The following is a 13,497-nucleotide window of genomic DNA, read 5'->3' on the forward strand; positions in this document are numbered from 1 at the left end:
AGATCCTTGTAAGACTAGCCACAAATGGCTTTAGCCAGTTGAATAGAACTTTGAGCCTATGTGGTTTAGTCTTTAAAGAACGCTGGCAATAACGTCTTCTACTTCCTTCCCCTTGTAAGACGTCATTTCTCACCTTGAAAACGTCATTACGTTTAGCCAAGTACCATTATCGCTTATTAAGTCTTAGATTGAAAGAAAACCAGGACTCCATTAGTGCCAGAAACACAAGCTAAATATTTTATTAGATTCTAGGGAGAAAAGTGGAGAATGTAAATACTTCAGTAAAAATCCATGACTCGTCTAAAAGAACCAACTTTGGCATTCACAGCCCCCCAGTCAAGATATCTCCTGTACTCCCCCGGCCTCAGCAGGTACTGCCTTCCCCGGTAGCTGGGCATCTCGTAGAGGACCCACCAGCCCTCCAGCACGTTGAGGGAGTGGACTTCATTGAGGTGGAAGTGGTCCTGAAGAGAGAGACAGTCATCGGTGATTTCTGACATTTGTCCTCTGAAGTCATCTCTCTCGTAGATCCTCATTCTGTAAGCGCCCGTGTGCTGGGGTGGCGGACAGAAGGAAAAAGGAAATGAACACACACAGGAATTAAAGTTCCAGCCCCTGCACCTCCCTGGCCTCAGAACCCAGAGGTTCCCTGAGTCCAAATTCGCTTCCAGAACAGCCAGGTTACAGAGTTAAAGAGCCTCCCTGGCCCCAGCCCCCCCCACAGTGAGTCTGATGATTTGTGGGCAACGTGAGGACAGAACTCAGCAGCGGTTCAGCCGCCCCTCCGCCAGTCTCTGTCCTTGGGAATTAAGGTTTGCCTAAAATAAAATTGTTATTAGAGAAAGTCCTTCTCAAAGGAGAAAAGTGAGAGACACCGGAAAGTGAAGTCTCATTTGATATATTACTCTTGTTAAAAAGGAACCAACATTTAGCTGTTTTCCGTAAGAGCAGCGTTTTGGGTTTTAGGTACGCTATGGAATGAGGATTATTAAACTCTTGTAAAAATGAGATGCCACATTTTCCTTACCTCTGTTTTCATAGCCTCAGTTTTAGTCCAGATTTCAACCTATCTAACCCTTTAGCTTCCTCTCTGGTTCCCTCGCCTCCACTTATTCATTTCCCCCAGCTGCTAGAATCACCTTCCTAAGCCAGGTTTGAAGGACACTGCACCCACGCTTCCCACACTCAGTTCTCCTAAGAACTCTGCGCTCACTCTCTGAAAGTGTTGACTCTCAAACGTCAGTTGGCGTTGGTCTTTCCTCTGATATGTTCTTCTAAGAGAGCTGGCAGCTATCGACCACGAAATCAGAATTGAAACTAGAGGACAGGGGCCTGTCTTCTCCGGGAACATAATCAAATAGAAAAGTAAGCCAAAGCCACCCAAAGTATTTTTACCAATTAAACAGACCAAGATTGTATTGATAAATTTTGATCTATTGGATTTCTGAGTTGACTTGGCTTAGAATGACCACTTTAAGAAATTACATCTTGAACAGATGGTAACTTGAGTCTCCACCATGCCTTGCTTTTTCTTAATTAGTCTTTGGTCTTTTAATTTTGATTACATTTAAAATATAAAATCTGGGAACGTGTGATTTAAAAAAACCACCAAAGTGACTGAAGAATGGCTTCCCATCTGAGACACCCTCTGGGCCAGACTGCTGGCACCAGGCTCTGCTCCACTGTCTGTGCCCCGGCTGGAACGAAGAATGAGATTTTTAAGCGGCTTTCATTTCCAAAGAGACGAGAGACACGACAGTCACACTCACGGGGGGGATGAGGCGGCAGGAGCGGATGGAGTCGCTTTGGCCCATCCAGTGCTGGGAGTCGGGGTAGTCGCCGCGCCGCACCAAGTACTGGTGGCCCTGGTAGTGGGGGCGCTCGTAGAGCATCCAGCAGCCGCTGTCCACACGCACGGAGTTGCAGCGGCTCAGGTAGGGCTGCAGGTTGGGCTGGTCGCTGGTGCACTCGTAGCGGCGGCCCTGGAAGCCGCGGTCCTCGAAGAAGGTGATCTGCAGGAGGGAAGACGTGGGAGCATGAAGCGCTGCCGCCGCCGAGGATGCTGTCACCCGGCCGAGGGTGCGCACCGGGCCCCCGCACTCACCTTTCCCATCTTGGAGCGAGCAGACGGGGTGGCGGTGGCGGGGCTGGGAGGCCGCCGTCTATATAGCACGCGGACTGCTGCCTCCGCAGGAAATCGCACAAAGGGCCCCATTTCGGTGAGTAAGGGCATTTGCCAGCTCCGCTCCCTCCCCTGGGCGTCGCGCTAGCTGGGCGGTTTCCTCTCATTCTTTCTGGTAGGTTCGGGCTGTTCTAATTCACTAAAGCTGTGATTGCCACCAAAATCAAGAGTCTACTCTTTCTGTGGAGCCAACGGATGAGCGAAACTCCATCCTCATGCGCTTGTTTCATAGCCTACTCGGCTTAACTGACTCCTCAAAAGTAGTCAGGCTAACCAATGCAGTCTGCTCAGCGACTGGTGGTGTTAAAAATAAACTTCTTAAAAACCCAGAATTTAATTAAAGAATCTTATGGAAGAGGGAATCAAGTGAAGTGGTCTGTGACAGTGCTTTGAAAGCATAAAGCTGAGTTCAAATTCAAGGTTCTGGGGTCATTGTTGTTATTTGGGGCCTACCTTGAGTAAAATTGATCCTTGACTGGAAATTTTTTGGCTCCTGGCAGCTGGGAACTCTCTGTGCTCCTTTCTGCCCCAGGGCCTTTGGACAGAGAGCTGGCACATAGTAGGCCCTCAGTCCTTGCCTCTGAGCTAAAGGAAGCAGACCGCCCTGGCCTTCCCCCTTTACCGTGTCTCCCTGGGAGCCCTCCCTCCTTCTGCTGTGGCTGCCCAGTGTGCCCCTGCCGTTGGTCCTGCCCCCTCCCGAAGTCCTCAGATCTTCTCTCCTCTTCAGCACTGTCAAGTCTTGCTCGCTGGGTAAGGGGCTGTCAGTGTGAAGGGCAATGTGGATGCCCTCCAAGGACCACACCACCTGCTTCCTTGGGCTTTTGAGATGCCCACAGCACCCAGGCCAAGCAACAGACCCTCTTGATAGTATGGATTTCACACTGAGGAATGGGGACTCCGAGGTCCCCGAGACACTTTCAAGGGGTTCATAAGGCAGAACAGTTTTCATAACAACCCCAAGATGTTATTTGCCTTCCTCACTCTTGCCCTTTCACATGTGTGCGGTGGCGTTTCTCCAGAGGCTGTGACTTGAAAGACATTCATAAAAATGTAAAATGATGCCAGTCTTTTCATTGTTTTTTGCTTTGAAAAGTATGGTTATTACTCCTGAAAATGTGTTATTTATGTTGTGTAATAGTCTACCGTCTAAGGCCCTTCCTATAAAAAGGGAAACTCGCGGTGGGTGGCATCCCTTGTTGGGACAGAAGCAGCACGGTGTGCAGCCGATGCTCAGGCCGGGCAGGAGTCTCCATGGGTGACAGAGCATGTGGGTGGCTACGGGCTGGCTCCAGTCTCTCTCTCAGCCTGTGCTGTGTGACATCGTGACACTGTAGAGTCATCCGGAACATTGGAAACGAGCGCAGCACTACAGGAGCCTGAGGCAAACGATCACATCAGGACGTGATGGGAGTCAGATAAAACGCCCAGAAGTGGAGTGTAAGGTGAAGAGGCTGGTAAGAGAGCGGTCCCTGCCTGTTGAATCCAAAATCATGGGAAAGTCTGGGCTTTGAGCCGTAGGCCTGCACGCAAGCCCGCTCAGCTGTGGGATCAGCGTCTGATGTTGGAGCCTCGGGAACCTGGGCTGGGCAGGGTCGGGGTGAGTGGTGCTTTTGGGGCCAGCACATTGCTTGGTGCAGACAACACCCTGTGTGACCACCTGCACTGTCTGTCCCGTGGCCTTGCTTTCACACGGCTTCCTCTGCGGTTGTTTTCTTCACAGTGCTTACAAGCGCCATGGAACTGTTGAACAGGCGCTGTTTGAGGAGAGCACAGTTGAGGAGCGAGGGCTGCATGTGTCCACACGCATCTCTGCGGTTTCTGCTTCTGCTTCGGTGATCTTGGGAAAGTCACTTGACTTCCCCAAGCCTTAGTTTCCCCATTTATAAAATAGGAATGACAATGAAAGTCTAATGAGATAGTGGACTTGAAAGCACATGGTAAATTGTAAAGTAATGCCAGTGGTGAAAAAATGTTGTATCATTCATGTTTTAATAAATGCCAAAAAATGACGAAATTAATAGAATTCCTTGGTACATCAGTCAAAAATAAATCTTTGTGTTTCTGTGCTTCAATGTCATAGTGTCTACACTTTTGCTTATGGTATGGAGACTAAATCTAATCAATGAATAACTTCTTATATTGGGACACTTTTAGTCTAATTTAGCAAAGATCCTCTGTGTGGTAATTTTGATTTCACAATCAAATGGTGAGTACTGTTTGTGTGCAGTCTTGAGCAAGATGCCAAGAAGAGGAAGAACATATGTGAGGACCAGGCAGTCAGAGCGGATAGAGTCGTTGAAGTCCACCCATTGCTGGTGGTGGATGCCCCAGCTCATGCTGTCCACCTGCACGCACCAAGTCGCTGTGGCTGAGGCAGGACTGCGAGCTGGAGTGGCTGCACTCATAGGAGGCGATCTGCAATGGAACATGCCAACAGGAAGGGAAATCCTCCCGAGAACACATAACCATGAATTCATTGACAAGTCCCTGTTCTAAACCCACTCGCTGTGGCTGGGGGACTGGGGATGCAGAAGGCAGGGGCATCATCAGCTGTAGCAGAGGCTCGGGAGTGTGTGTGCTCGAGTGTGTGCATATGTGTGCACGTTTCAGACCTATCGGGTGACTTAAGCCTGATTTGGCTAACAATAGAATTTCTCCCTTTTTCCATTTCCATATCACCAATGCAGTGTTTTTGTGTGCTTTTATTTTTCATCACATTAGAACTGTGCATCCTTTCTATTCAGTGCTTTAGAGGTCTTTGAAGCAGTGTGGAAAAGGGAGGTCGATACAGAAAGAGCAAGTCAGAACAAGTATCCTCACTTTCATTATTTTATTGAACCCTGTACAGTTCAGTACAGAAATATAAACACTAGGAATACAAACACATCCACACTGAAAACTGTGGGTACATTTCTTTTAAATGTTGGTGGCTCAGAAGGGCTAACGAGAGAATTTTTTCTCATTTTGCCTTCTAAATTCAAGATGTCCATGGTGATCTGGGCCCATGTGAGGGCGCTGCTCCCCAACAATCCTGAAACACCTCCCCTTCGCAGAAGCTTATCAAATTCCACTCAATTTCCAAGGCCGTCTAGGTCTCTCTTCCCAGGACGTCTCCTCTTAGAACCAGCTTTTCCCAGTCTCTCCTTCTCTGAATGTCTACATCTGCTTCATCAGCACCCAGTCGAGCACTTAGGCGTTGTCTTTCTTGTATAATTTCTTCTTTTCCTGGTACAGTGTCTTCAACAAGGTTATAAGCTCCTGGGTAAGGACCACATTGCACTTCCCAATCCCCCGTAAGTCCTTATTAATTAATTAGATGGATAAACAGGGCCCTGGGAACGTGACAAACAGTTAAACCAATAATGATCCCAATTCTATTTTGGGAAATAGTAACTCTGCCACATGAGGCGTGAGTTGCCTATGTGGATGATCAGAGACACAGAAGCCACTTTCTCCCACCGGCTCCTCTAGCACTTTCTCTGGTTCCAACACCCTCCAGTTCTATGCTGTCCTCAGTGACCTGGAAGACATGGGAGGGAGGGAGGGGAGGTAGTAATGGCCCAGAAACCTGCAGGCTGGTGCAGGCTGAGGGCAGGAGGCCTTCCTGATGGTGGGGAACATCAGAGCACCTCTAGGGCCATCCTGTTAAGGTCTCAGCACATCCCTCTAATGGCTGAAGGAGAGACAGGAGGAGTGGCCTGGGGAAGAGAATGAAATGAAAGAAAAAGTGATAAGCAACATATTTCAGAAGGAAAATAATGAAAGAGATTCCTAGCCACTCTCTTGCGTTTTAGAAGACGGATGGGTCAGTGGGATGAGACGCCGGGTCCTCGCTGCTGCCAGTCACGCTTTGCTGCGTCTCCCTGTGTCCCCGCCAACGCCCCACTTTACAATGTGCGGATGTTCTGGGGCTGACGCCAGCGAGACTTTTATCAGAGATATTTGAACACCGAGTTTAACGCTAACGTTCTGTACCTTCTTTTTTTCATTAAAAATAACTGCAAAACTCTTTTTTAAAAAGACAGGTCTTATTTAAATAAAAAAAATGTATAAACACATTTAAGGTCCTCTAGAAACTCATGGTTAAATAAACTTGTATATCAAAATGTATAAGCTTGCTTATTGAAATATTGAATAGATCCGATATAACCCTGGCTTCTTCCAAAAGCAAAGCCATTCATTTAGGAGCCATTAATGCACCTGCGGCCTGTGGAGGCCTCTGTGGAGACAGCTCATTCCTCTCCCTCCTCCGCCCCACACAAGTGCTTTAGTTTGCACACTGGGTTTTCCTGATGTGCTTGCAGACGTGTCTTCCTGACTCTCTGGTGACCACCTCTGTGTCTCTGGATGAACCCTCCTGAGCTTGTCAGCATGTTGCTGCCACGACCCTGCTGGAGGAGCCGTGGCTGCTCTCATTTGAGCGGGTAGGACAGAACCTGCCGAATCAGGCTCATAATCAGAGCCTAATGTAGGAAGAGTGCCTAGTGTGTCCCAGACACTGACCAAGAACCCTGTACAAAGTATGCGTGCAGCCAACATGGCACAGTTATTGTCAGGACTTCCCCAAATGTCTGTGAGATCTGGGGCAAGAGCATAAACAGAGCCCTGCCGCACCATGGACTTCCGTCTCTCTTCCCACTCCCTCACACGTCCAAGGTCCAGCCACATGCCCCCCTTCCCACGGACAGCTGCCCTGTAACTACCTGTGTCCTTGGGAGGATAGGCCTGTGGAAGGCTCTCTGGGGTCTTGGGAGCAAGCTCTCAATGCAGGGAATTCTGGAGCCCCGGGTATAAGGAGTGTGGTCCAGAAGGAGGAGTGTGGCCTGTCCTGTGAGGAGATTGCAGTGGAGGAGGCTGGGGTGGGGCTCTCTGAAGCGCTAGTGCAGGCCAAGGGCCCTGGCTGACCAAGTCCAACCACAACACTGAGCACTGTGTAGAAACAAATCCAGAAAGGTGCCCATGGCTGGTGAGCGGAGGGACTGGGAGCTGAACTCGAGTCTATCAGCCTCCGGGACCTGGACTAACGCCTCTGTGTGTACACAGCGGTGTCGGATGTTACCTTCTGGATGAACACGTCTTCTGTCTTCCCTGAATTACACGCTTCTCATCATAGGTTCAGTGTCACACTTTTTTTTTTTAATTTGCAAAAGGCCTAGCACCCAAGTTACCTGCTGTGTCCCTACGAACCCTGAGGATCTTTGGCTCTAACAGGAGTTCCGGTATATTCTAGTGGATTCTTCAGTTGACTGATGGCTCCCAGGCTGATTTCTTCATCCTAGCTCTAAGATCTCAGCATTAACTGACTGTAAAGGGCTCCGTGGTCCCTGATTCACTTATCTGAGTGTAGACTTCTAGGATAGCAGTAATGGGTGACTGTCAAAAGGACATTGAGGACGCTCACATTTCCTTGAGTTAGAGGAATTTTCTGGAAAATAGTTAATTTATTCTGGCCCTTTTACCGTCTACAGTCCATGTATATGGTATCACCACAGTCAATTTTAGAACATGCTCACGACCGCAATGAGAAACCCCGTATCCTTTACTTATCATTCCCTTATCTGCCCATCCCCCAGCCCTAAGCAACCACGGACCTAGTTACTGTCTCTGTACATTTGCCTCTTCTGGGGATTTCATATTAATAAAATCCTGCAAAATGTGGTCTTATGTGACTGGCTTCTTTCACTCAACATGTTGTCAAGGATCATCCATGATGTAGCATGTGTCGGTACTTCATTCCTTTTTACGGTTGAATTATATTCCAGTGTATGGAGATATCACATTTAATTACCCAATCATCCCTTGGTAGACGTTTGGGTTGTTTTCACCTTTAGGCTATTGTGAATATTGCGGCTATGAACATTCGTGTTTAAGTTTCTGTTTAAACACTGCTTTTAAGGTCTTTTCAGCATGTACCTAGGAGTGGAATTGCTGAGTCATGTGGTACCTCCATGTCTAACTATCTGAGGGGCTGCTAAACTGTTTTCCACAGTGGCTGCACCGTTTCACATTCCCAGGAGCAATTCCCAGAGTTCCAGTCTCTCTGCATCCTTACCAATACTTGTTGTTTTCTGTTTCTTTTTTTTTTTCTAAAAGTATTGTTACCATCCTAGTGGGTATTAAGTGGTATCTCACTGTGGTCTTGATTTGAATTTCCCTAATAAGTAATGATGTTGAGCATCTTTTCATTCACTTGTTGGCCGTTTGTATATCTTCTTTGGAAAGATGTCTATTCAAGTCCTTTGACAATTTTTTAACTGCATTGTTTGTGTTGTTGAGTTGTAAGAGTTCTTTATATATTCTGGATACTAGACCCTTATCAAATATATGGTTTGTACCTATTTTCTCCCATTCTGTGGGCCTTTTTACTTTTTTGATAGTGTCCGTTGATGCATAAAATGTTTTAATTTTGATGAACTCCAGTTTATTTATTTTTTATTGTTTGTGCTTTGGTGTCATATTTAAGAAATCATTGCCTAATAAAAGATCATAAAGGTGTGTGTCTGTGTTTCTTCTAAGAGTTTTACAGTTTGAGTTCTTACAGTTAAGTCTTTGATCCACTTTGATTAATTTTTATTGTGAAGTAGGGGTCTAATTTCATCCTTTTGCATGTGGATATCCAGTACCATTTGTTGAAAAGTTATCCTTTCCCCACTGAATGGTCTTAGCACCCTTGCCAGACTCACTCGACATAGACAGCTGGGTTTGCTTCTGGACTCTCAAGTCTCTTCCATTCACCTGAGTGCCAGTATCTCACTTTCTTGGTTGCTGTAGCTTTGTCACCAGTTTTGAAATGGAGAAGTGTGAGTCCTCCCGCTTTGTTCTTCTTTCTCAAGATTGTTTTGGCTATTCTGGGTCCTCTGCAACTCTGTATGAATTTTAAAATCAATTTATCAATTTCTACAAAGAAGTTACCTGGGACAGAGCACTACTTTTGCTTATATAAATTTGGGAAAAGAATTAGCATTCTGGGAGAGCATCTCTACTATAGTGGAAAGAAGTCCCAAAGGTATGCAGGAGAGCAAATACCAGTACCTCACTCGGCATAACTGAGTCTTGATAGGGATTCATATTGGAGCCCAAAACAAAGATGGCCACACAGAGTGTCGAATTTGAGGGGACACTGAGAATATGTGAACTCCTGACACTTCCATTTGTACAGTAATTTAAAGATAACAAAGTTATCGATTTAAAGATTTAAAGTTATCGCAAGCTTCCCCATCTTCTCATCATAATTACCCTAGGCTTTAGTGAGGCAGGCATTTATTATCACTGTGGTTTTCAAAAAGGTAATTTAGGTGCAGAGAAGATAAGAAGTGACTTGCTCAAAGAGAGAAGCCAGTAAGTAGGGTAACCAGCCACCCCGGTTCGCCTGAGACTGGGGGTTTTGTGAGATGTAGATCTTTTACTGTGAAAACTGGGAGAGTACCTGGAAGACGTGACTGAGCTAGTCACTCCGCTAGCAAGTAGCAGAGACAGGCTAACAACTCAGACCCAGTAGCTCTTGGTTTAATGCTGATGCTACCAGATGACCTCATCCAGCACGCTTGACCTTCTCTACTTTGGGAATTCTGCTTAAAATCCCTCTCTTCACTCAGCTTTTCTTGAGTCATCCTATTTGGAACCTTCAGCTGCCCTGACCTCTCCAACAATCCCTTGTATTTGGTGTCCCAGTCACGACTGGTTCTATATTTTCTCCAGGAGATGGGTTCTGATCGTTTTTATGATGTTTATCTTTCCTTTCTCCTTCAGCTTGTGGGGCACAGAGGCAGAGACAGTGCTTCTCCCTCCTTCCCATGACATGAGTGGGGACTTCAGACATACTGCTGCCTGACCAAGGAGAAGTAAGTAGACATTCAAAATATCTGAACTTCAGGGTCAGGTCAGTTGCCAGAGGTCACCATTTATTAGAATTCAGTTAGTTTTTAAAGCTAAACAAGAGTCACTTAGCGCCACAATTTGTGTATTTATTGCCTTTCTAAGTGATCATAACAAGAAAAACACAGCCTAGCACAAATCAATGACCCGTCTCAGAGAGCCGACTCTGGCGTCCACGGCCCCCCAGTCGTGGTACCACCTGTAGTCCCCTGGCCTCAGTAGGTACTGCCGCCCCCGGTAGCTGGGCATCTCATAGAGGACCCAGCAGCCCTCCAGCACTTGGAGGGAGCGGAGCTCACTGAGCCGGAAGCGATCATGGATGCAGGGGCAGTCCTCCGTGAGCTCAGACACGAGACCTCTGTAGTCATCTCTCTCGTACAGCCTTATCCTGTGAGAGCTGGTCTGTTGTAACAATAAACAAGAAAAATAAATAGTGTGCATCCTTGATGTCAATAACAGTGACTCAACCAGCTGCATCTTTGTGAAGCATGGCTTTCAAACCATCCTGTCATACATGCATCATCTCCTTACATTGTTGGTCTAACAAATTAGGAAGAGGCTTAACATAAAACTGACCTGACTAGTGGACTATCTTGTGGAAGAAACAAACATTGAGATAAAGGGAATAAAAGGGTTCCTTTGTAGGAAACCATCTGTCGCAACTGTGTTTAGTGCGTCTGAGAGACGATGGTAACCCCTTTTCCATTGTGACTGTGTATGACGGAGTCCTATCAAGCTTGTTTTTAGGTCACTTTTGTATTCATAATTTACAACAATCTATATTTACTCTGAGTCCGCACATCTGACATTTTGCCGTCACTTGTACCATTTGAGTTTCTTGCCTCAAAGAAATTCCTGTTTTATTTGTATCTCTTTTTGCATTTGCAAATTTCTCTAGCCTAATTCTGGCTTCACTTCTCGAATCTGCTTGCCACACCGCATAATTTGGTGTCATCAGAAAGCAGAAACACAAACTCCACATTCTTAAAACACATTAGGCAGCACTTTGGCTAGGACAACGTCCGTGACACCCTGACACATGATCCGTCTCTGCTCGTTGTTAGAAACTGTCGATAACAACAAGCTAAAACACATCGTTCCAGCTTCTAGATCCGTGTGTTGTAGAGCAGGTACTGAAAACAACTGCCGATACAGTGAGAATGCATCATACCTATATTGTTCTCCTGCAGTCTGTTAGTGTTTCTATCATTAAAAAATAATGATCTAGATAGATTTTTTTCTTTACTGAACAAGGTGATTTTTATTTAGAAATTAGAGATCAGCTAGATGCTACCAAATTTAATTGTAGAGGCTATGTTGTAATTTCTGGTGCCCTAAAAACCATCTTGTCATCCTTAAGTAAGAAAAAAATAGAGATTATAGTTATTCATAATCCTGCTCACATTTTTTCAATGCTTGAGAGTCAGGAATTGCTATCCTTACTGTGGACACTAGCCTTGAATTGAAACAGACTGACTTGTAACAGGAATTTACGGCCACGGATCAATGATGCTTTCACATCAGTCCGGTTGAAGCAAGACTCACGTAAGGAATTGCCCGGCAGGAGCCCACCGCGTCTCCGAGGCCCATCCAGTGCTGGGAGTCGGGGTAGTCGCCGCGCCGCACCAAGTACTGGTGGCCCTGGTAGTGGGGGCGCTCGTAGAGCATCCAGCAGCCGCTGTCCACGCGCACCGAGTTGCAGCGGCTCAGGTGGGGCTGCAGGTTGGGCTGGTCGCTGGTGCACTCGTAGCGGCGGCCCTGGAAGCCACGGTCCTCGAAGAAGGTGATCTGCGGGGAGAACGAGAGGCGGCAGCACGTCAGCCGGGAGGACCCCCACGGCAGACGCTCAGCAGACACGGCGTGGCCCTGCTCGGCTCACCTTCCCCATGGTTGTTGACAGCGATGACCAGAGTCCAGACTGTGGGGACAAGAGTGGCAGCCGGTCTATGTAGCAGGACGGCTGCTGCGTTGGCAAGAACAGCACAAAAGGGGCCTGGGGGTAGCGCATGAGGGATTTCTACATTCTCTGTTTTTTTCATTTGGGATCACGGGGCAGGGGGCTCTCCTTTCTGGCATTTTCGAGCTGTGCTCACTAGCTGTGGTGAGAGGAATTGAAGTCAGCAGAGTCGTTATGACCTTGGAGACAAAGGGCGCACTTCTCACCCCGCGCGGCTCGCTGGAAACACATCCACGCCCAGCATTTTGTAATGTTTGCCTGTGGAGACTGCAGAGGTGAGGTTGGTGGTTCCATCTGGGGCGACCTGTGATGATTCTACGAGTTTCAGAAGGACTTGAAGTGCTAAGGGAAACAAAAAATTCTCCAATTGGAAGAAAATTACATCCTAAATTATCTCATCAGCATTATATGGTTTTGATAAAAAATATTTTGCACGTGTTTATGTAGGAGAAAAAGGATTAGAGTGTGTATGTATACATCAAAAGGTCAGCCATGGTTATCAATGAATGGCAAGATTATAGGTCCTAGTTTTATGTTTTTTATTTCTCCTTTTGTGGTTTTTGATTGTTTCAACTTCCTATTATAAATATATATTACTTTCATGGGATGCAAAAAATAAAATCAATTTGTAAATATATGACTTTGAGTTGCTGGTGAAAAGCAGCAAATTTTGGAAATAGGTATATTTTGTCTTGAGGTTAAACACTTCTCGTTGGGCTAAAAATAAAGAGGTCTCGAGACTCTATGGGACGGTCCCAGAGCAGGAACACAGGATCCACCCCAGCCCCGCCCTCCCACCACCGTCTCCCAGGCTTGTTTGGTGTTCAGAGCTGACATCATGATCTGCCTGCATCGCTCCTGGAGCGTCACCATTTCAGAGAACCCAGATGACGACCTGGAGAGATTTCTCACTGCTACCAAGCCATTGGTTTGAAGCACTCCTCAGATACGTGAGTCGAGGATGACTCCATCCTCAACTCATCTTTTGGCATCCGTGTGTGTGTGTGTGTGTGTGTGTGTGTGTGTGTGTGTATAGAAAGATGACATCAAACCTTCGTGGTCCCGACCCAGGGAGGGGCTCTCAAAGGACATCCAACCACACACAGCTACATGTCCCACCAGGCCTTCTGGGAAGGTCCTCGGGCAGCAGATGTGCAGATGTCAAAGGAGACACAGCAAGAGAGAAAAAAACATCCCCTCGCAGCTGGCAGAGCTACACAGAAGAAAACGGGGGAGTCCTGGGAAGCGAGGCGGTGTCCAGGGACCATGGGCGCCTCCTCCATCTCCTCCCGATGCGGCAGGTCTGCTGCAAACCTCAGATACAGCCATGGGAGAACCAGCGTGGAGAGCCTGCGCTGGTGTCCCACCACCACGCCACTTCAGAACACACCTCCGTCTCAGCAAGTCAACACACCACTCAGCTGTTTCTGCATATGTTGAAGAAAACTGTTCTGTAGGAAGATGGGCATCAGAACCTTAAGAA

General features: G+C 47.0%; 2 protein-coding genes across 3 annotated transcripts; both read right to left on the minus strand.

Moving 5' to 3' along the window:
* Nucleotides 1–267: 267 nt before the first annotated feature.
* Nucleotides 268–3,131, minus strand: LOC106828180 (gamma-crystallin B). Its single transcript, XM_070506621.1, has 3 exons — nucleotides 2,805–3,131; nucleotides 1,770–2,162; nucleotides 268–554 (listed from the first exon to the last, which is right to left on the minus strand). The coding sequence occupies exons 1-3, from the start codon at nucleotides 3,129–3,131 to the stop codon at nucleotides 279–281; spliced, it is 996 nt and encodes a 331-aa protein (XP_070362722.1). The 3' UTR covers nucleotides 268–278.
* Nucleotides 3,132–10,060: 6,929 nt separating this feature from the next.
* On the minus strand, nucleotides 10,061–13,206 carry LOC106828139 (gamma-crystallin A-like). 2 transcript variants are annotated; one of them, XM_070508489.1, is made up of 5 exons: nucleotides 13,067–13,206; nucleotides 12,221–12,356; nucleotides 11,937–11,975; nucleotides 11,603–11,845; nucleotides 10,061–10,459 (listed from the first exon to the last, which is right to left on the minus strand). In XM_070508489.1, exons 3-5 carry the CDS (start codon nucleotides 11,943–11,945, stop codon nucleotides 10,187–10,189), a joined length of 525 nt encoding a protein of 174 aa, XP_070364590.1. In that variant the 5' UTR covers nucleotides 11,946–11,975; nucleotides 12,221–12,356; nucleotides 13,067–13,206; the 3' UTR covers nucleotides 10,061–10,186. The 2 variants fall into 2 exon arrangements, with proteins under 2 accessions (XP_070364590.1, XP_044624228.1); XM_044768293.2 differs by lacking the exons at nucleotides 12,221–12,356; nucleotides 13,067–13,206 and having other exon boundaries at nucleotides 11,937–12,069.
* Between the last annotated feature and the right edge of the window lie 291 nt (nucleotides 13,207–13,497).

Source organism: Equus asinus, chromosome 4, assembly GCF_041296235.1.
Source record: "Equus asinus isolate D_3611 breed Donkey chromosome 4, EquAss-T2T_v2, whole genome shotgun sequence".
Classification (NCBI taxonomy): domain Eukaryota; kingdom Metazoa; phylum Chordata; class Mammalia; order Perissodactyla; family Equidae; genus Equus; species Equus asinus.

Coding starts and splice junctions, on each gene's coding strand:
- LOC106828139 (XM_044768293.2), bottom strand. CDS start 12,065: ATGCGCTACCCCCAGGCCCCTTTTGTGCTGTTCTTGCCAACGCAGCAG. Junction 11,846..11,936: donor TGTCAACAACCATGGGGAAG/GTGAGCCGAGCA, acceptor TTCTCCCCGCAG/ATCACCTTCTTCGAGGACCG. Junction 10,460..11,602: donor CCTGCCGGGCAATTCCTTAC/GTGAGTCTTGCT, acceptor TTGTTACAACAG/ACCAGCTCTCACAGGATAAG.
- LOC106828180 (XM_070506621.1), bottom strand. CDS start 3,131: ATGAAAACTGTTCTGCCTTATGAACCCCTTGAAAGTGTCTCGGGGACC. Junction 2,163..2,804: donor AGGGCTCCCAGGGAGACACG/GTAAAGGGGGAA, acceptor CGTGCTATATAG/ACGGCGGCCTCCCAGCCCCG. Junction 555..1,769: donor CCTGCCGCCTCATCCCCCCC/GTGAGTGTGACT, acceptor CCGCCACCCCAG/CACACGGGCGCTTACAGAAT.